Genomic DNA, 20,525 nt, shown 5'->3' with positions numbered 1-20,525 from the left:
TAAAATCCCGGGCGCGAGGCAGCCGGCGGATGGGGCTGAGGCCCCGGGGGGGTAAAGTTTGGCTGGTGGAGGAGGTGAGAGGGAGAACCTGGAAGGGTGCAGGGCCTGGGACGGGGGGCTAGGGCAGAGTGGGGGGCTCCCGGTGCTGGCAGCTAAGGCAGAGTACTGGGAGAGGGTGCTGGAGCTAAATCACAGTACTGGAGCTTAAACACAGGACTAGGGCAGGATGCTGGGAGCCGAAGTACTGGGATAGGGTGCTGGGAGCTAAACCGCAATACTGGAGCAGGGTGCTGGAGCACAGCACTGGGTGCTCAGGCACTGCACTGGGGCAGGATGCTGGCAGCTAAAGCACAGTACTGGGAGAAGGCGCTGGGAACTGGGGCAGGGTGCTGGGACTCAAAAACACAGTCCTGGAGCAGGGTACTGGGAGCTAAAGCAGGGTACTGGGTCAGGGTGCTGGGAGCCGAAGGACAATCCTGGAGCAGAGTGCCGGGGGCTAAACTGGGATACTCAGGCACTGCACCGGGCAGGGTGCTGGGGGCTAAACTGGGCAGGCACTGCTAAAGCGGGCATTGCACTGGGAGCTGGAGCACAATCCCGGAGCAGGGTGCTGGGAGTGAACAGCACAGTACTGGAGCACCGGGAGGATGCCGGGCAGGTCGAGGGCTCCCCGAGAACTCACCGAGCTTCTCGACGAGGCGCAGCATGACGCCGCCGATGTGGATCTCGCCGGTGACCCGCAGGGTGACGTCGCGGCCCAGGTCGGTGACATGGACGCTCAGCTCCCACGTCCCGTCGGCGTAGCAGCCGTCCGGCATGCGGATCCCGTCCAGCGCCATGGCCCCGGCCTCCTGCGCCGGACGGAGCGGCAGCGGGATCAGCAGCGGCGGCGGGATGGGCCCGGCTGTGCCCGCTCCGCGCCCCGGGGCAGGGCTGGGGGCGCGGTGGGGCGGGATCGGGGCCGCGCCGCCGCCGCCGCTCCGGAGGGGCCGCCGCGGGAGGAGCAGCGCGGGCGGGCAGAGCGGGGGGCGGAGGGAGCGCGGCGAGGGAGGGAAGAGAGGGAGGAGGAGGAGGAGGAGGAGGAGGGGGATAATAATTAAAGGAAAAACGCGCCTGTGGCTGCCGGGCCCCTTGGCCTTTTATGGAAGCGAAGGACGGAGCAAGTGGGGGCCGCTCCAACATCCGGGAATCGCCGGGGGGCGGCCCGGCCGGCATCGGTCCGGCCCGGTTTGGGATTGTCCCGGTTCGGCCCGGCCCAGCCCGGCTCAACACGGCTCGGCTCAGTCGAGCCCGGCTTATCCCAGCTCGGCTCTGCCTGGCTCATCCCGGCTCGGCTCTGCCCATCCCGGCTCGGCTCTGCCCATGCCGGCTCGGCCCGGTTTATCCCAGATCGGCTTATCCCAGCTTGGCTCTGCCCAGCCCGTCCCGGCTCAGCCCGGCCCAACTCTGCCCAGCCCGGTCCACCTAATCCCGCCTCAACTCATCCCAGTTTATCTCATCCCGGCCCGGCTGTGCCCGGCTTTGCTCAGCCCTGCCCGGCTAGACTGGTCCCAAGGCATCCAGAGGGGGAAATTCGGGAGCCAGCCCGGAGAGCATCCATTAGTGCTGACGGAACTTCGGCATCCCAAACGCTCGTGGGTTCCACGGCAGCCGTACCCACTCTGCACCCTTTGGGATGTTTTTTAACACTGGCCCCAAATTCATAGGAAAAATCCTTCCCGATCGGCAAAACCTTACCTTGGCATAGTAGCCCGTGCCCCCGTTGAGGCTGGGAGATGGGTCGGTTCCCTCCATCCTCATAGTCTGTGTGAATATGAGAAATGGGAACTGTCTTTAAATAAAAGGGTCTGAACCGGCACAAATGGAGGAAAAAAAAATATTATCCGCTTCCTGTAGCTCCTCCACCCAGTGATACACACATCCCGCCAAGCAACCGCGCTTCCTGAAAATCCAACACGCGGAAGGGGCTGTGGTTTGAGGTCCAGTGCTGTGGACGTATCCTGCCCCGTGCCAGGTGATGGGAAGTCACATCCCGACAAAGCTGTGCCCGCCCGGCAGCCTCGGGGATGGCTCTGCCACAGCCGGCCCAGCGCTGTCTCCATGAGCACCATTCCCACACTCCCGGTGAATGGCGGTGGGAGCTTCAGGACCGTGGAATCACGGCATGGTTTGGGTTGGAAAGGACCTTAAAGACCATCCAGTGCCAGCCCCCTGCCATGGGCAGGGACAACTTTCACTAGACCAGGTTGCTTTGGCACCATACAGGCAACAAAACCTCCTAACGGGATGGTAAATTTTTTTTGCATTTTTCACTTTGCCATTATAATGGAGACATTTATAAAACCTGTCCCTCTGCTTTAATACCTAATATATCTTTAATATCTTTAATACTAATCAAACCTTTCCTGAGGTCACTCTGGGCAGACCTAGCCAGGTTTTATCCAAGGGTTTTTGCTAACGTGGCTGATGCTGCCAGAGGGAAACTGGGTGACGCTGCAGCAGGTGACCTCCCCCCCCCAAACCCTCCTGGGGCCTCAATCCCTGGTCAGAGGAACCCCCATCCCATCCCCCCAAATGTGGAAGCCGGAGCGTGATTTAGAGGGTGACTCTGGAGCGCAGGCGAGAGCCGGTCTGGAACAACAAAGCTTTCCCAGATGGTATCTCCGTGTTCCTCCAGCCTCAAACAATAGGGCAATAAATAGAAAGGGTTACTCTCGGCCCGGCGTGTTGGACGAGGTTCCCAGCTGATGCAATTGGATACGGCCCCGCGGAGCTGGTAACCTTTTAGTACAGCTGGCTGCACGCTGAGGAAAGGCTGCCGGCTCCTTCTGCTCCTAAACCCGCTCGCAGAGTTTCCCTTTCCCCGAGGAATCCCCTCTCCCTGCCCTCTCCATCCCAGGGGCACTTTTCCTATGCCGAGGGAGAGGCTCCCTGAGCTGCAGCGCTCGGCCGAGAGGCAAAGCAAGGTCAAAAATGCACCGGCGCAGCTCTTGCGTCAGAGGCAGCCAAGCATCCCCAGGGCTCTTCCCGCTGTTTGCAACAAGTCCTCGCTCCCTACGAGCAGCAATGGCCAAATAAGGTGCCAAAACGCATGGCCGCTTCCATCGGGATTGGGATGATACCTACCAGACCTGCCCACGCCGCAGCTCCCAGCCCGGCTGCCCCTTCTTCCTGGAAACCAGGATACTTTTCCAGTGAAATGGCTCCATGGGCATCCTTGAGAAATGAGCGGTGAAGCTGAATGACGATTTCCCTGGCCCCAGTCAGTTTTGTCCCTTTTTTTTTTTTTTTTTTTTTTTTAAGCTTGTGACCTCTATTTTGGGTTTTAAAGTGTTATGGGCAGTTGTTGAAAGCAGCTGGCGTTCCCTGCCTGTGTTCCTGCTTGGCTGCTCCGGGCAAGCCGGTCAGACTGGCTCTTCCCAGGGTGACCAGCCATGGAACTCTGCTACTCAGTGCCTTTGCTGGGTGACTGGAGCTGGGAAAGCAACAGCACTGAGCGCCCGGCCTCTCTCCATACACAGAGACAGAGAAATTCCCCGAATCTCTGTGTAAACAAATGCTCTGTTTCCTCAAATGCTCTGAGCACAACATGCTCTGACCTGGTGGTGAGCAGGCTCCTGTCACCTCTCTGCTTCACCTGGGTCTTCACATTCCCTGTCTGCAGCTTCTTTCTTAAAAAGGATGAGGTTTCAGGGAAAAAAATCCAACCAAAGAGGAGAAATGCAGATGCTTGTTATCCTCTCCACTTTTTGTGGCTCCAACACTTCCCAGCCCACATTCTCTTTTCCAAACCACTGCCACTGGTACCCCACTCTTCACGTGGGGTTTGCAAGCTCTTCACTTAACAAAATCATGGAATTGCAGACTGGTTTGGGTTGGAAGAGACCTTAAAGACCATTCCAATCCCTCATCTCTCCATCCCTTTCCGCCTCCAAGTGTCTTTTGGAGGCAGCCAAGGCTCCCTTTTCACAAATGACCATTTCCCAGCAGGGGCAAGGTCACGCTCCTGGCAAAGAAAACATGCTGGGTAACTCTGCTTCCTTGTTTATTCCTGGCCACATTTACTCTTCCCCGATTTTGTCATTTCAGAAGCATCCACATGACGTGGCTCTTCTGTTTTTCTCGATGTAAAGGCACAGCAATGACGCTGTCGTGGCTATGTGTCCTACAAATGCGCCACCACCTGGGTCGTGCATGGAGTTAATCCAGTATTCCCTAATGAAAGGACGAAGGATATCTGTGATGGGGATCTTGAAGAGGCACAGGAGATGGGGAGGTTTAGTCTTTCTAGGTTGTGATTGTGATTTGGTCACTCCAAGACGCATCCAACCTGGCCTTGGACACTTCCAGGGATCCAGGGACAGCCACAGCTTCTCTGGGCACCCTGGGCCAGGACCTCCCCACTCTCACAGCCAGGAATTCCTTCCCAATATCCCATCTAACCCTGTCCTTGGCAGTGGGAAGCCATTCTCCTCATCCTGTCACTCCACGTCCTTGTTCATGCCCCTTTTCTGATGGCCAAGGCCACATGGGGTGAAGCCAGAGGCCAAGACTCAACACTGTCCCAACCATCCAGCCTGGTCCTTCATGCCCGAAGGTTACAGAATCATAGAAAAGAATCCTGGAATAGTTTGGGTTGGAAAGGACTTAAAAAATAATCTCTATCCCCCTCTGCCATGGGTAGGGATGCCTTCCATAGACCAGGTCACTCCAAGCCCTGTCCAACCTGCCCTGGAACACTTCCAGGGCATCCACAGCTTCCCCTGGCAGCACCCGGAATAAACCCTAGGTGCAAGATAGAGCTATGCTGAGATAAGAGGCGCAAAGCTGGATTGAGATTCCTGTTCCTTGGCAAGTCAAGCTGAGGTTTTGAGGCCCTACAGCTACAAATTCCTCTCTCATTTTCCTCCCTCTAGCTCCTGAAATCAGCCACGCTGCACTGGAGCCTGCCAGGCTTGTGCTGCAGGACAAACCTTCCTGCAGGGCTCTTCTCTGTCCCCTGTTCACCTTCTTTCCAGGTATTTGGGTTAATTAAGCTCTCGAAGCCTCAGGCTGGGAGGTTTTCTCCTCTCCAATCCGCTCTTCGTTACACAGCACTCCACTGGCTCTCTGGCTGGGCCTGTGTCAGGCATTGCTTTCCTGCTGACATTAATTCCTGTGCTGTCATTTATCTTTTAGCCCTTTTCTGTGTCCTTCTGATGTTTCCACTGAGTGTGACTCTTGCTTTGGCCCACACAGGAAGCAACGTGCCCCAAATCATTTTCTGGTCGGTTGTCCCCAGTGTCAGGAGTGTCCTTGAATTTTGTGTCCTTCTGGAAGGGCTGGCAGGTTCTGGAGTATCCTATAACATCACTTTGAGCCAAAGGGAGTTGTCAGCTGAACGCTTGAATCCATGTGATGGAGAGTCTGGATAAATCCCAGGTAAATTCTCCTAAAAGCCGATTCATCCCCAGGGCTGCAAAATATCCCTGCACCTCCCTGCCTGGTGCCTGAGTGTCTCCCAAGAGCCAAGCCCAGGAATCCCTCCCACTGCTGATCTTCCTCTGCATCACCTGTGCCTGACTGGTGGTTTTGGGACCACTCATCATCCTCACCTTGTGACTTCCTGTGGTAAATGCTGCACAGGGATGCAGGAATTTGTCCCTCTCAGGTGCTGCTGTCCACATCCATCTTTCAGACATCTCCAGAACTCTCAGGGATGTTGGACCATCGCCTCCATCCAGCCCAAAGGCTCAAACATCTCCCACACCCCCTCCCTTCTCCCACAATATGCAACACATTAAACCACTTTCTATTGTCCATCAGATTTTTTGAGCCTTTGCCACTCCCGTTCTGGCTTTTCTCCACCTCCAGAAGGCCTCCTATTCTTCTGCCTTTACAAATGCCAAGTCCAGGCTGGAAGGCTGGACTTCTCCCATGGAGCTGGGGCTGAAAGAAAATCCAAAATCCAGGCCACACTCAATCACCGTCCCTGGGGCTGGTGGCTCTGGAGTGTCAGACGTAACACCCTGAATCATTTATCCACTGTTAGTCAGCAAGAAGAAACACCAAAAATCCCAAATAATTCATCTGATGGCTCTGACATTTCTCTGGGCAGAAAGTGGGAAGCATCTATTTGGGAGTGATTTACTGGAGGGAAAAAAAAAAAAAAAAGAAAAAAAAAATCCCCAAATTCCACCATCAATTATTCACAGCTGCTCTTCAGGCCCTTTTGGGGGAAGCCACTCGATGGGAAGTGGAGCTGTGGGGACTCACCCTGTGCTGCCACCCAGCACCCTGCAGGTCTCCCAGGTGGTGAAGGAGGGGAGGAAAACTGTCCCCAGCACCCAAAGGGACAGTCCCACACCCAGCACCACCGAGCGCTGCAGCATCAGCCCAGCCCTGGCACCGACACATCCCGTTATCTCCCCAGCCCCAGCTCTTCCCTCCCCAACGGTTCGGGAAATTGGCTCCCAGCCCATCAGTTTTCCCTCTCTGAGGGGGAGGTGAAGCTGGTCTGACAGGCTTTTTTAGGGAACTGAGGCCTGGGGCATCCCTGAGACACGCTGGACAACTCTCACTCTATGGATGCTCTCGGGTTTTGCTCTGGAGCTTGGCAGAAATCCCGAAATTGTGGAATGGAGAAGGAAATCCCCAGCAGTGCTCAAGGGACATGAGGATGGGGATGGCTTTTCCTACTGTGGAGCCCCCAGAAGCCCCAGCCTGGGCCACTCATCCCCTCTGGATGGCACTGGGATGTTCCATGCTGGCTCCACCACCAACACACTTGGTGCCGGGGTCCTGTCCCCACCCCAGAGCCCCCCCAAAAATGCTCCGAGCTGGGTTTATTCCTCATCCCCATGACCAGGGGTATGACAGCAGCAGCTCAGGGAGGGGAATGGCAACACCCAGTTGTTGGGACACACTTGTGGACCAATTATCCCCCCAAAATCCCACGCCTTCCTTTCATGTGGCATCCTGAGAAGGACCCATGTGGCCTCGAGCTCCCTAAGGATGGGGTCCACTGGCCCCCAAGCCTAGCCAGAAGGAAGGACAGGCTGGCAGCAGAAACACCACCTCTTGTTCCCACTGCCTGATCCCAGAAACACCCAAAACCTCGGGAATAAGGGACTCGAAGCAAGCCATGCAGGTGCAGGGAGCTCTCCAAGGCTGCTGCAAAGCCCCCCCCCCGAGTGTAGCAGCAGCCCCATAAATCACACCTGTCCTATAAATCACACCCTCCGGGTAAATCCCACCCCTGCTGCGGGAAGCTGCGAGGCTGGAGGAGGAGGGGAGAAGGAGGAGAGAGGAAAGGAGGAGGAGGAGGAGAGGAAGAGAGGAGGAGGAGGAGGGCTCCAAGGACGGAGCCGCTGGGCTTTGGCCGCCTTTGCTCATGCGCTGCCAAAGACCAAAAAGCACCAAAAGAGAGTTTTTATCGATTTCCCACATCAGAGCTCTGTGAGAGCTGGCTGATAACAGGTCCCTGAGCAAAGCAGCGACACCGCAGGGCTCTGTGGGGTGTTTAGGGGCACAGTCCTGATGGAGAAAGACACTTTCACCCTGTGTGAGGCACCCAAATTTGCCCCAGACCCCAAATCACAGGTCCAGGGGGAGCACTGTCCCCTACAAACTCTTCACTGGGGTGTCCATGGGGCTCTCCAGCCCCCCAAAAATCTCTGCTGTCTTATTTTTAACCAAAGCCAATGATATCTGCCCGTAGCAGGGGGGTTGGAATGAGATGGTCTTCAAGGTCCCTTCCAGCCCAAACCATTCTGGAATTTGGGGATTCTCTATCCTGGCTCTTCTTGCTGTGCTGGGGGGTGTGTGTGAGCACAGGTCACCCAAATTCCCTGATCATATCCTGCGATGAATGGCTGCAGCCGAAGGAATCACAGCGATTTTCTCCCGTTTTCCAGGTGGAGAATTCCAGGCTGGACACACGGCAGTGACTTACAACCCCTGAGGATGCAGATCCCGGCTGGAGCAGGGCTCACGCTGCCCAGGGTGGCTGGGGTGGTTCTCTTTGTGAAAAAGCACAACAGCCCCTGAGTGCAGGGGCTAAATAAATAAACTGGTTAAAAAATAACCCCAAATTGCTTCCTTTTGAAGGGAAATTAACACTGGGAGGCTGCAGGGAAACGGGGGGGGGCGGTTGTGCCCTGATGGACACCGAGCTCAGATTTCCCGGTCACATCCACGTCTCCCCACCGTGGATCACTTCAGCTCTCAGGTGTTCTGAGCTGAAAAAAAAGGGATTTGAGGAACATAACCAGAAAACAAATCCGTCTATGGAAGGGGTTGCTGCCTTTTATTTGCCCCTCAGACACCTGAGAAGCTGCAGCACATTCGGGAACCTGTTGTGCTGTGGGAAGGGGGAGATGGATGATGCCCAGACGGCTGCATGGCTTTGTGCTTTTCCAGCTCCAGCCTCCACCGGAAGGATCGGATGCGAGCGGGATGGTAATGCAGTTAGTGCTGGAAAAATAGAGACAGAGCAGGGCAGAGTGGTTTAATAAGGTCGATGTTATTGAATCAGCTGGGTGGGATGAAGTTCGTCTCCGAGCAGAGCACTCTGAGGCGATCAGCAGCTCCCCTAGGAAAGGGAGATGGGCTCTGAGCTGGCTGGGAATGAGCAATCATGTTGGGAATCCCCCAAATCCCACGAAATGGAGGTGATTGGTGAGCTCCTGGAAGACACAAGGTGCGTGCGGCCAAGGGTCCTGTGGTGCTCCTGGTGCAGCCCCAAAAATTCCCTGCAAAGTAAGGGTCAGGTGGGCTCATGGAGGGCCCCACTGAGGACCCCCCCAGTCCCAGTTCCTCAGCAGATCCTGATGGGACAGGAGAGTGACCGTGGAGGAAAGGCTGAAAGAATTCAGGCTGTTTACCCTAGAGAAAGAAAGAACGATGATAACATCTTCAGGTAGATAAAAGAGGGTTTATCTAGGGAGGGAGGGATGGAAGAGGGAGGAAGTGCCCAGTTCTGCCTTTCCACAAGGGATGGGCAAAAAGCAATGGACAAATCACCTGGAGGAAGACTCAGACTGGCTCTTTGGGTAGGCTGTTTAGATATGAGGGAGTGAAGGAGTGACCCCACCATCAGAGGGTTTTAAAAGCCAGAAACAGGAGTCCTGGGTGCCCACTCCGTGCCAGCAGGGCTCTCCCACCTTCTCCGTCCAGAAAAACCTTTGGACGGCTCATTGCTTGAACTGGAGGATGCTGGAGCTGCAACAGCTTCATTCCAGCTTCATGTGGCAGCCCTGCCCTTGGCAGCAGGGTTGGAACCAGGTGATCTTTAAGGTCCTTCCTAAACCACTCTTGTGATTCTGCACTTCTCCGCAGAGGTGGGTTGAAGTTAATGCCAAGCACAGCCTTGCACCAGTCCCACTTGCAGGTAAATCTCAGCACGGACACTCAGCAGGAAGAGTCCAACCCAGTCACTAGGAGAGGAAACTGCAGGAACCAGCTGGGGCTTGGAAAAGGGGGAATAAAACCCCTCCAGGCAGGAAAGAAAATAACCTGCTGGATCGAGAGCTGCCTGTCAGTGCTGGCTGTTTAAACATGGCAGAGAATCAGAGCGCTCGAGGAGCTGGATGCGTGTGCAGGAGGACGGGAGGTGGAGGTGGATGCCAGGATTTTCTGGCAGGGCTGGGTTGGAAATATCCTTCAGCTCCTTAGATAGCAAGGCGGAGATTCCGACGCGGAGGAATGCGCCGCGAGACGCGGCCGGGCAGCCGTGGGAGGGTGGGGGGAGAGGCCAAGGCCCGTGGCAGGAGGAGAGGAAACATCCTGGAGACAAGGAGAAGATCAGGTCAACGCTCTGAAGTGGCTTCACAGGCCATCAGGAAGCTCTTGGGAAGGGGAATGGCACAGAGAGGGGAATTGGTTCAGGTGAGGAGAGGCCACTGGGGCAGAGATCATGGAACTGTGGGATCCTGGAATGGTTTGGGTTGGAAGGGACCTTAAATCCCATCTTGTTCCACACCTGCCATGGGTGACACCTTCCACTATCCCACGACCACCATGGCGTGGAACGCTTCCAGGGATCCAGGGGCAGCCACAGCTTCTCTGGGCACCTCGTGCCAGGACCTCACTGCCCTGGGAAGAGTTCCTTCCCACTCTCCCAGCTGATCCTGCCCTCTGGCAGTGTAAAACCATCACCCCTTGTCCCATCAGACTGGAGGGGGGTTATTCCCCATGATGGATGTCGTGCTTTCAGCTGGGATCTGCAAGTTTCTGGGGACCAGGGACTGAAGGAACAAGTGGGAAGTTCAGTGCCACCAGAGGGGCACTGGGCAGATTTGGGAGCCCAACCCAGGCCCCTGGTGCTCTCCCACCTTGGAATGTCAATGATGAACAGTCAGGGATTTATCACCTTGCTTGGCTCCCAAAGCTCTCTGCACCAGGCACTGGCTGCTTTAGCGAAGCCCCATCCAACAACCAAAATCCTGAACACATCCAGGGTTTTTTTTTCTTAAAGGGAAAATCCATGAGGTTGTACTGCCAGAGTATTTTTTTCCAAGCCTCTGGTCCCCTGTCCTTCCTTGCAGGGCTGTGGAGTGGCCAGGCTTTGCTTCCAGCTCTCCAGTGTGTTTGGGACACTGGAGATGCTGCCAGCTGAACAAGGATGGGTTATTCCAACATTTGTTCCTTGCAAGGAAACACCTCTGCCTCCTCCTCCTGCTCCATCTCCCAAGTGATGACACTGGATGGTGACAGAGCCAGGACAAGAAGAAACAGTGATAGCAGCGCTGGAAAGAATAAGGGAAAAAAACACCCCACAATAAAAAACTCCAAAGTACCATCAAATCACAGGGAAATTAGGCAGCATCTTGCAGGATTCACTCCTGGATCTCCAAGGAGAGGAGTGTTGGTCATAAGTGACCTGTTCTTCCTGGAAGAGACCCCAGTGGAAAGGTGGGACCTGCTGTCCAGCAGAAAGAGCCCCTCCTTAGGAGAGCCCAAATCCTGGGAGCAGCAGTGGCAGTTCAGGTGGCTTTGGCAGGTGACACCACAGCTGCCACCTCCCACACCCAAGCTGCTTTGTGGTCGTGGCAGGTGACATCCCAGGTGGCACAGGGAGGAGCAGCTTCCATGTTTTGAGGAGGTGCAGGGAGAAGGAGAATCCCAATTTCTTTTCCCTGGGAGAGGTGCCGGGATCAGGCAGAGCCATCCTGCTGTTGTCCTCAAGTGTCTTCTGCCACCAACCCACCACGCAGGGACGTGCTGCTGGAGAATCACTCAGCTGGAACAGCTTTCTCTGGAACATTCCCAGAGTGGAGAAGCCCGGAGTCAGCTTTCCAGGCAAGGCTGTAGGAAATGAGGAGTGCTACGAGAGAGAGGCTGGTGTGTTGCTGCCCTCCTGCATCTCACAAGATCAAACAGATGGGGGTTGTCCTGTGAGGAAAAGCAAATTCAAAAAGGGGGGGGGGAAAAAAGCAGGAGATGTTCTTTGCAGGATTGCTGCTCCAGAGATCGTGAGTGACATTTCCAGCAGGGCAAGGAACGCTGCAGGGTCATATCCCAGCTAATACAGGGAGGATTTGGGCTCCTTTCCAGGCACTCTGGCTTCAGGCCAGCCACTTAACTCTCAGCATCTCAGTTCCTGCAGCTGGAAGAGAGGCAGGATTTTCTTCCCAGCCTCTGGCATCTCCTGGGCTGTGAAGACTTTGGGATGCACATCCTTAAAGGTGGGGGACACCGGTGTTCAGACAGCCAGTCCCATCTCACAGGTGCAGGGTCAGGGTCAGGTTCAGGAAACACCACTGGAATGATTTGTAGCCTCCTTTTTTTGGGGGGGTGGGGAGCTGTTTCCTTCCCTTGGCCATGTGATGGGAGCTGCCCACTGGGACGTTGGGATACATGGATGGCTCCTCACTCACCTTTTCCACGGGAATTTGGCATCAGTGGTGAAGGTCTGGGGGGTCGGCAAAAGGTGGCCCTTGAAGGCAAGGCCTTAAAGGAACTCCAGGAGGGACAAGTCCGTCTGTCTGTCTCTCCAAGGTCCTTCACAGGCAGCATCTCCCATCCTTCACTCACAGCATTCCTGAAAGCAAACAGATAATAGGCCAAGTTCACCTAATCACAGAATATCCTGAGCTGGAAGGGACTCACAAGGATCATCCAGTCCAAATCCTGGCTCTGCTCAGCATCCAGAAAAGAGATCACTTCAAAATTCCCGCAGGCATTCCCCAGGCACAACATTCCTCACGCAAAGGGCATCGGAGTTGGACTTCCAGGCTTCTGGAAAACCATTCCTGGAGCAGGAGAGCTCCCAAAGACTGCCAGCACCCAAACTCCAGGCTTGCATCTTGCTGCTCCTTCTCTCCAGGACACTTCTCCCGGGAGCTGGGACCTTTCAGAACTCACAGAGGCTGATTCCCAAAGCTGCCTGCAAACTAGAAAACCTTATGTCAGGAAGAAGTCACAAGGCATCCTAACCAGAAACATATTTGGGGAGTGAGTCAGTGGAGGGGGAAGCAAAAAAGAAAGTTGCACCCTTTAACTTGATGAAAAAAGCATATGGCAACAGCCAGTATTGTGAGCAACATTCCCTGCTCCAGCCAGGGGAAAAAAAAAAATCATGACTCAATCATTGCATTTCATCCAAATCTAAGGAAAAATCTCGTTCAGGATGGGGGTATTTGCAGGGAGAGCCAGCCAGAGCTGAGTTAGCTGGTTAATTAATTAAATTGTTTGGAGAGGGGGAAATTTTGCAGCAGGTTTTAGGCTTTAAAAGGCCTGATTTAAACACAGCTTTTGGCTGTGGAGTAACAAGTGAGCGCTGCAGATGGAACTGATGCGCAAAATAAATCCATCCCCGCTCAGATTCCACACTCAGCTTCTCCTGAGAGCACGGGCTAAACCCAGGAGCAGCCTGATCCTTACCCAGGAACAGCCAGAGCTCCCAGGAGGCCGGGAACGTGTCCCCATAAATCCTGAGCCCAAGGAGGCCAAGAATGCCATCAGGATTGTGAAGGAGAACCAGAAACTGGCAAAACGTTTGCTGCACAATCCATATGACTCTGCTCTTCTTTGGGGACGCATTGCAGGGCTCGGCACTGACAGGGGCTGCAGATTTCCCAGGCATTCCCAGGCACTGCCTGAGGCCACTCAGAATTGAAATTCGCTGCAGGAAGAAGCAGTGAAACCTCAACAATTTGTTCTCCCCAAGGCTGTGTGGCTGCAGATGTCAAAGCTGTAACTCTCAGGGAGCCCCAGGACTTGGGAAGGGAAGGGAATAATCCCTAGAAAGCATCCCTGGAGATGCTGGGTGGGAGCTGCCACATCAGCCCTTTCTAGATTAAGCCATCCGTCAGTGCCTGGGTTCAGGTGGCTCTGGGACAGGAATCAGCTGCTCCTTTGAGGCTGCTCACTGAAAATGGGCTAGAGATGGGGCAGCAAGGCTGGGACGGGCTCAGGATCGTGGAATTGTTTAGGTTGGAAAACCCCTCTAAGGTCAAGTGCAACTGTTCCCCCAGCACTGCCAAGGCCACCACTGAGCCGTGTCCCCAAGTGCCACATCCACAGAGCTTTTAAATCCCTCCAGGGATGGGGACTCCACCACTGGTCTGGGCAGCTTTGTCAGGGCTGGACAACTCTTTCCACTGAGAGATTTTCCCTAATATCCAATCTAAACCTCCTCTGGTGCAATTTGAGGCCGTCTCCTCTTGTCCTGTCTCTTGTTCCCTAGGAGCAGAGACCAGCAGTTCCCCGGACGCAGATTGTGCTGTGGGCTCTGGGAGATCCCATCTAAGCTGCCAGGACATGAGCTGCCTTGCAGAACTGTGCCTGGCACAAGTGTGGTCGCTGGAGGAGTGAAATCCCACCAGGAGAAGCCTTGAGATAGGCACGATTCGGGTGAGCTCCTTTGCTCAAGTGCGCTCACGGTGAGCAGAATAAGAGAAGAATAACTGGTGGGACAAAGGGGAAGGGTTTTAAACTGAAAGAGGAGAGATTTCGATTTGATATTGGGAAGGAATTCTTGGCTGGGAAGGTGGGGAGGCCCTGGCACAGGGTGCCCAGAGAAGCTGTGGCTGCCCCTGGATCCCTGGAAGTGTCCAAGGCCAGGTTGGACATTGGGGCTTGGAGCAACCTGGGACAGTGGAAGGTGTCCCTGCCATGGTAGGGGTTGTCACAAGATGGGCTTTAAGATCCCTTCCAAGCCAAACCGTTCCAGGATTCCATGAGTAAGAGGGTGCTGTGGGCAGAGCAGAGCCCTGGTGGGAGGGAGGTCCGTGGCTCCCATCCTGCTCCCTGCCTTCTGCGCGCGCCCACGGCTCCGGCCGGGAACATCAAGCTCTGACATGTGCTGCACACGTGCCGGCTGATCCACGTCAGGCTGTTCCCCAGCGCTGCCAAACTTCTCCTTGATTTAATCAGCTCCTCTCCTGCCTGGGCTGTCTCCCCCTGCTCCCCTCCCCGGGCAGATGTGGCGTCTCACACGCGAAGGTGGAATCCGTGACGGAGGAACACGCCGCGCTGGGAGGAACGTTTCTGCCCTCTTCCCTTTTCCTGCGACCACCGCAAAGCAGCCTCACCTCCCTCCCTGTCTCCTGCTGGTTTTTAATACCTCAGTTTTATACAAAAATAACTCCCCTCCACTCCGTTGCATGCGAGGAGGGGCAGCCTGGAAGGCGTAAAGGAGAATTCCCAAGGAGTTTGCCAAGAGACAGAGACATCCCATCTGAACAGGCTTTGGAAGCACAAAACGTTCGGCTGCTGTCTCAGTGTGAGCCCTCCCTGCAGAGCACTCAGGGCTACACACCACTCCCACATCCCAGAACCTTCAGGGTTGTTTTTCCCACAGGATCTCACCTTGTCCAAAGCACGGAGCCCAGAGGCTGTGAAACTATTTGGGAAAACACTGGTGGAATGTCGTGGAGGGATTGCTGGAACAAAGGGCTGTAAAGAAGCAAGTGGAAGATGGAATCATAGAATTGCAGAACGGTTGGGGTCAGAAGGGACCTTAAAAACCATCCAGTGCCCCATGGGCAGGGGCACTTTCCACTATCCCAGGCTGCTCCAGGCCCCATCCAGCCTGGCCTTGGACACTTCCAGGGATCCAGGGGCAGCCACAGCAAATCTGGGCAACCTGTGCCAGGGCCTCCCCACCTTCCCAGCCAAGAATTCCTTCCTAATATCCAACCTAAATCTCTCCTCTTTTGGTTTAAAACCCTTCCCCTTTGTCCTAGAAAGTGGAGTTTGTTTTGGAAGTGGTCTGTCCCTCTTTGCAAATTACTCTAACTTAAATTTCCATACTGAAAGTGCTTCTAGCAAAGCTGAAAGTACAGTTATTTTTAAACTTCAATACTGGTCACTTAAAAGCAATTACGAATGTGAAAATTTCTGACAAATCCTGCAGTCATAAACATCCTGGAAAGTCATCAGAGCAGGACATTGGCACTGTAAGACTCAAAGTATGGATGTTCCTCATTTGGACTTTTCAGCTCAGCACAGCAGGAGTGGGATGGAAAGGTGGGAAGATAAAACATCTGTGCGTGTTTTGGCACTTCTCATCTTTCAGAGTTTGTTTTTTTTTTTTTTTCCATTTTGCATTTTCCAACAGGAAACCCCTGTCCTGGGAGCCAGGGGGGCTGTTCCTGCCCAGCTGGACTCAGTGACAGAGGGCAGAGATTGGGGCAGCCCCGCTCCAAACCACGGCCAGGTTTCACAAGAGGAGGTTTAGTTTAGATACTGGGGAGAAATTCACAGCTGTGAGGGTGGGGAGGCCCTGGCACAGGGTGCCCAGAGAAGCTGTGACTGCTCCTGGATCCCTGGAGGTGTCCAAGGCCGGGTTGGATGAGGCTTGGAGCAGCCTGGGATAGTGGAAGGTGTCCCTGCCATTGCAGGAGGTGGAATGGGATGGGCTTTAAGGTTCTTTCCACCCCAACTCAATCCATTCTGGGATTCTCTGGTGGCAGCACAACCTCAATTTTTGCTTTGGGAAGGAGTGAGAGACACCAGCAGGTGAAAGAGACCACAAATCCAAGGTCAGTAGAGTTGCTCTCCTTTCCCTCTCCCCATGGCCTTGGTTTCTAACCAGTCTGAGCTTCGCAGGCAGAGGAATAGGAACAGAACACCAGGATGGAGCAGTGAAATGGTGAGACAGAGCCGCCCTTTAAGAGCACAGTCTGGGACGGGCCTGAGATGAAACCCTGACTTTCTGGAGATACTGGAAGAGCCATAAAATGAGCAAGAACAACAAACTGGATGTGGAGTCCTTGGAGCTCGAGTGTGCTAGAGAAGTTTGGACTTCCCCTCTCCCATCTCAGCCCCACTGGGGGTTGGAATCAGATCATCTTTAAGGTCCCTTCCCAAACCATTCTGGGATTCTCTGTCCATGCCCACGATCAGTGAGGCCCCAGGGAATGGGCAGCGTAGCTGCAAGAACTGGTATTTTATTTAGGAAACAAAGAGAGGAGTTAATCCGTGGCAGATGCTCGCAGAATCATCAAATGAAACCCCTCTCTTTTTGGATAAATCATCGAGGATTTCAAAACCACCAGAGATGGCTCCTGGGACAGCTCGTTTTTCCAGGGAGTTTTTCTCACTCCTGAAGGGGAAGGACTGGCCAAGATTTGCTGGAGAGCTGCAGAGGGAGAGAGGGGAAAAGGCTGATGCTGGAATTTGCTTCCCAGCGGCACCCAGGGAGCATTGACCCCCCCAGGGTGACCTGAAACTTCATAGCCAGGTATTTCTCTCCATGGATTGGGACTTCTCTTACAAGAGGAGAAGTGTTGACACACTCTGAGCTCTGCTGCCAGTTTTGGAGCTTCTGCGAAGGCACGCAGGGAAACACAAACCACTGGATTTCTATAGCAAAGTGGGGGTCAAATGGGTCCCCAGGGATGCAGGAGAAACATGAGGAGCAAGGAATCAGCCTTGGGAGAGCCCAGCCCAGCTCCGCTGCTGGCTGAAGTGCCAGAATTCACTGACAAGGACAGAAAGTGCTTTGTCAGTGCCGGGGTTGAACTGACAGCAGCAGCCAGAGCGACACAAATGCAGTGAGGGAGAGCATTGCAAAGCCATCCTGGGAGCTGAGCACATTCCAGGTGGGATCTGCTGATGCTGAGCTTTCAGCAGAAGTCTTGGGGGTCACAACAGCGGGATGTGCCTCTTGGGGTTCAAACGGGTTCCAAGATTTCCCCTAAAAGTCTTGAGGATGCTCAGACAAGCGCGAAACAAACGCTGATTCCAGCAGGCAGGAATCCAGCAGGAATGAAATCCCAGCACTTCAGAACAGGTTGGAGAGAAGTGGGGAAGAGAGAAAAGCACAAAAAACCTCCTGTGGAAGAGGCAGGGAAAAGCCAAACCAAGAGAAACGGTGGGGATTTTTTTGGAGGGAGGAAAATTATTATTAAATACAGATCAAACTGGGCCTCGGTGTGTAAAAGCTTTCTGATGGTGACTGAAGATGTTTGGCAGAGCCTGGGGAGGTGACCCTGTACAGGTCAATCACCTGCAGCCCAAATCCAGCAGAAAAAGGATGAGTGGAAGCAGAAATCTCATCTCCAAGCTAGTAAGAGAAAAAGGGGGAACAAGGAATTCCAGACGAACTCGCCTGGCAGAGGGCACACAAATATACATTAACTAACTCAGTGCAAACAGTTTACACAGTGATTCATGAACTCAGCTTGAAAAAAAATATCAATTCCCAACAACTGAGGTACAGCAGAGTCAGCTCAAGAGCCAAGCACATGGGAAAGGAGCAGCAGGAAACCAGGACGAACAGGTGGCAACCAGGCAAAATGTAACCATGGGAATGTGAAATATGTTTCAGCTCAGCCTGATACAACTAATTAGGAAAGGAGATAAAATAATTGAAGTTGGCCAGCCAGACTGTCCACGGTGAAATAAAGCAAAGTGTGTCTGACTCCAGGAACTCTGGCACTGAAGCAGGGAGGGAGTGAATGCAAATGGAGAGGAAGCTGCAGCAGAACCAGGACAGGATAATTAGGAGCAGAGGGACAGAATTAAGAAAAATAATACAATTCATGCTCATTATCTGCAAAAATGACCTTGTGGCAAAACCATTGTAAGCAACAAAGTCGGACAAAGACCTCAAGGCCAAGTTTGGAAAACAGGTCGGTCGGTATCAGGCAGAAAACTGACAGCAGCGAGGAGCATTCTCCTTATCTTGGTTTCTCAAGAAAAACCACCAGTCAACACAGCTTGGAAAGCTCAACATCATCCTTGCAGAAGAAAACAAGTCAGTAACTGGAAGCCAGGACATTCCAGCCCCACGTTATGCCACAGAGCATCTGACCAGAAAGTCTGAAGCAGCAGACGTGACCCTACTTGAATTCTGTGCTGCACCACACAACAGAAATGGGGCAACCCTTCCACCACCTTCACCACCTGCTTTGCAAAGAGGATTTCACCTTTGCAGCAGGATGAGGGGTGTTTTTTGAGGATTAAAAAGATGAAAGCCTCTTTAACATCTCTGCATACAATTTAGAATAAATCTCCATTGATTCTTTCAAGGTGTGTTTTATATTCGGAATTTAGCTCGGGAGATTAGTAGGTGGTCCAGGCAGTTGCTAATTAGGGCAGAATCACAAATAAACACACTCATTAACTCAGGAAAAACACAAAGGGATAATCAGGTGTTGGCTCTCATTATCCCTCCTCCTCCCAGCAGTGTGATTTACTCCTCAGCTCTGCCTTCTCCCCGATTTTCCAAGGGGCACGGACCTAAAAGTCGGATCTCCTCCCTTATATGGAGAGCAGTCAGCAAGTACCAGCATGTTCTGAGGCCAGGGGAACAGCTATTCCATAAATCTGAAACATGTCCTGGACAACAGCAGGGTTTCCACAGACCACAAGAATTGCAGGAATTAACCCCTTTTGTTTACGGCCCTTAAAAAAGGATCCAGTGTGGATCCCGTGGTGGAAAGGGAAAAGGCGGCAGTGCCACAATCCAGCTCAAGGCCCTGAAACACCAACCATGCACATTTGGAAACGTTTTGCACGTTCTAAATATAAAAGGAGATTCTCCTTTTTGTGTTTAAGTTGTCCTCATTAGGAGGAGCTGATTAAACAACTTATCTGGAGAGCCCAGTCCTATAAACACAAGGCTGTTTGCTGGAGCAGAGGCTTCCTCCTCTCAGGGGGTTATTTTCCTTTCCTGGGATTGCTCATCCACCAGGGTAAACAGGTCAGGCGGGAGAGCTCCAGTTTTCCGAGGCCAGATGGGATTTTTCACGGATCCACACCGAAGCAGGGTCCTTTCCACCATCTGAATGTTGGATGTTGGCTCACTGCAGTGCTGTTTGTGTCGTTTCCCCTCCCCATTCCCCTCCACTCCTCCCTTCCCTTTTTCTTTGTTTTCCCCCCCCGTCAGAATTATTCCTAAATCCCTAACTGCAGCAGAGAATCCTAACTTACCAATGCTTTCAGGGAAGGAGCAGCCCAAATAAATATAGTTTGGGAGAAGAGCCACCCTGTCTCCCCAGACAGGGAACTCAGGGGTTTCTGTTCTGGGCTGATGTTGCCACATCTGTTTACACTGCGAACACAATTCACCAACACCACAGCCTGAGCTTTTTGCTATTTTAACCAACGTTTAGGCTCTGCAGCTCCCACATGTGCCATCCAGATCATAAATACCTCAGGCAGAGGCAGTTCTGAGGGCAAATATCCAAAACTTCTGCTCCAGAGCCTTCCACGTCGTTCTAAAACCTCAGCAATGACCCTCCGGTGTTTTATTTGGAGATCATTCCCTTTCATCCCAACACTTCCCTCTTGACTTCTGAATTAGTTTCAGATACAAACCTAATCTAAATGTTGCTATTCTCAGGCCTCACCAAGTTTATTTTATGGTGCCGTCTCTCCCCCTGCACATAAATATACACATCCATATGTTTTTATACAAACACACACATGTATGGATTTAATTATGGTAAACAAAGGACAGCTGGATCCTCTGCAAACCAATCTGATGTGCCTGAGAAACACTTGGAACCTGAAAAAGCAAAGGCACTTACCTCTGAGAAGAACGTGACTGATGTCATTTGTGTGAAACCACAAATATTTATTTTTAATGAAAAAATACTTAAAGTGTGCCACAGTGTCCATATATTCATTTGAATAGTAGTACAAAGATATGTATTTCTGAGAAAAAGTCTTAACACTGTAGAAAATAAATGTGGTTCTTAAATTATGTCAAAAGAAATCAGTAAAAAAGTAATGTTTTATACACTGGAATAAAATGAAACAATTAGAGAGAATAATAAATTATAATTACAGTATTTCAAATATTTGCCTCATGCCTTTTTCTTTTTTTTTTCTTTTTTTTCTTTTTTTTTTCTCTTCAGCGTTAGTTTCTAAATGTGTCACGTAGGATAGGCCCTCAGAAGCCAGCAGTCAGAATGGGCTTCCAACGTGGGGATAATTGGATGTGGAGCTGAATAAAGTCCTGGAAAAATGACACCACCGCTTGTTATTCATGGGTACATAAAACATCAGCACATGGCAGGTTTAGGTTTGTACTGAACATGTATTTTTTTTTTGTTAATGGAAATCAATTTAGGTTTGGTTTGTTGTTG

General features: G+C 52.7%; 1 protein-coding gene across 4 annotated transcripts in view; it reads right to left on the bottom strand.

Annotated features, from left to right (window-relative positions):
- FERMT2 (FERM domain containing kindlin 2) overlaps positions 1-3,255 on the bottom strand; it is a 50,681-nt gene extending 47,426 nt beyond the window's left edge. For 2 of the 4 annotated variants that reach the window (XM_066189121.1, XM_066189125.1), the window contains exons 1-3: positions 3,127-3,254; positions 1,738-1,803; positions 683-851 (exon numbers count right to left, since the gene is read on the bottom strand). In XM_066189121.1, the coding sequence (XP_066045218.1) occupies positions 683-851; positions 1,738-1,800 (232 nt within the window). In that variant the 5' untranslated portion in view covers positions 1,801-1,803; positions 3,127-3,254. Of the gene's footprint in view, positions 1-682; positions 852-1,737; positions 1,804-3,126 lie in introns of all 4 variants that reach the window. The other 2 variants (XM_066189122.1, XM_066189123.1) reach the window with 2 other exon arrangements.
- Positions 3,256-20,525: the final 17,270 nt, after the last annotated feature.

This window comes from Chamaea fasciata, unplaced genomic scaffold (genome assembly GCF_029207755.1).
Source record: "Chamaea fasciata isolate MVZ Bird 193981 ecotype frontalis unplaced genomic scaffold, bChaFas1.0.hap1 SCAF_7, whole genome shotgun sequence".
Classification (NCBI taxonomy): Eukaryota; Metazoa; Chordata; class Aves; order Passeriformes; family Sylviidae; genus Chamaea; species Chamaea fasciata.
The sequence above is the reverse complement of the archived record's forward strand: the minus strand, read 5'-3'. Positions and strand labels throughout refer to the sequence as shown.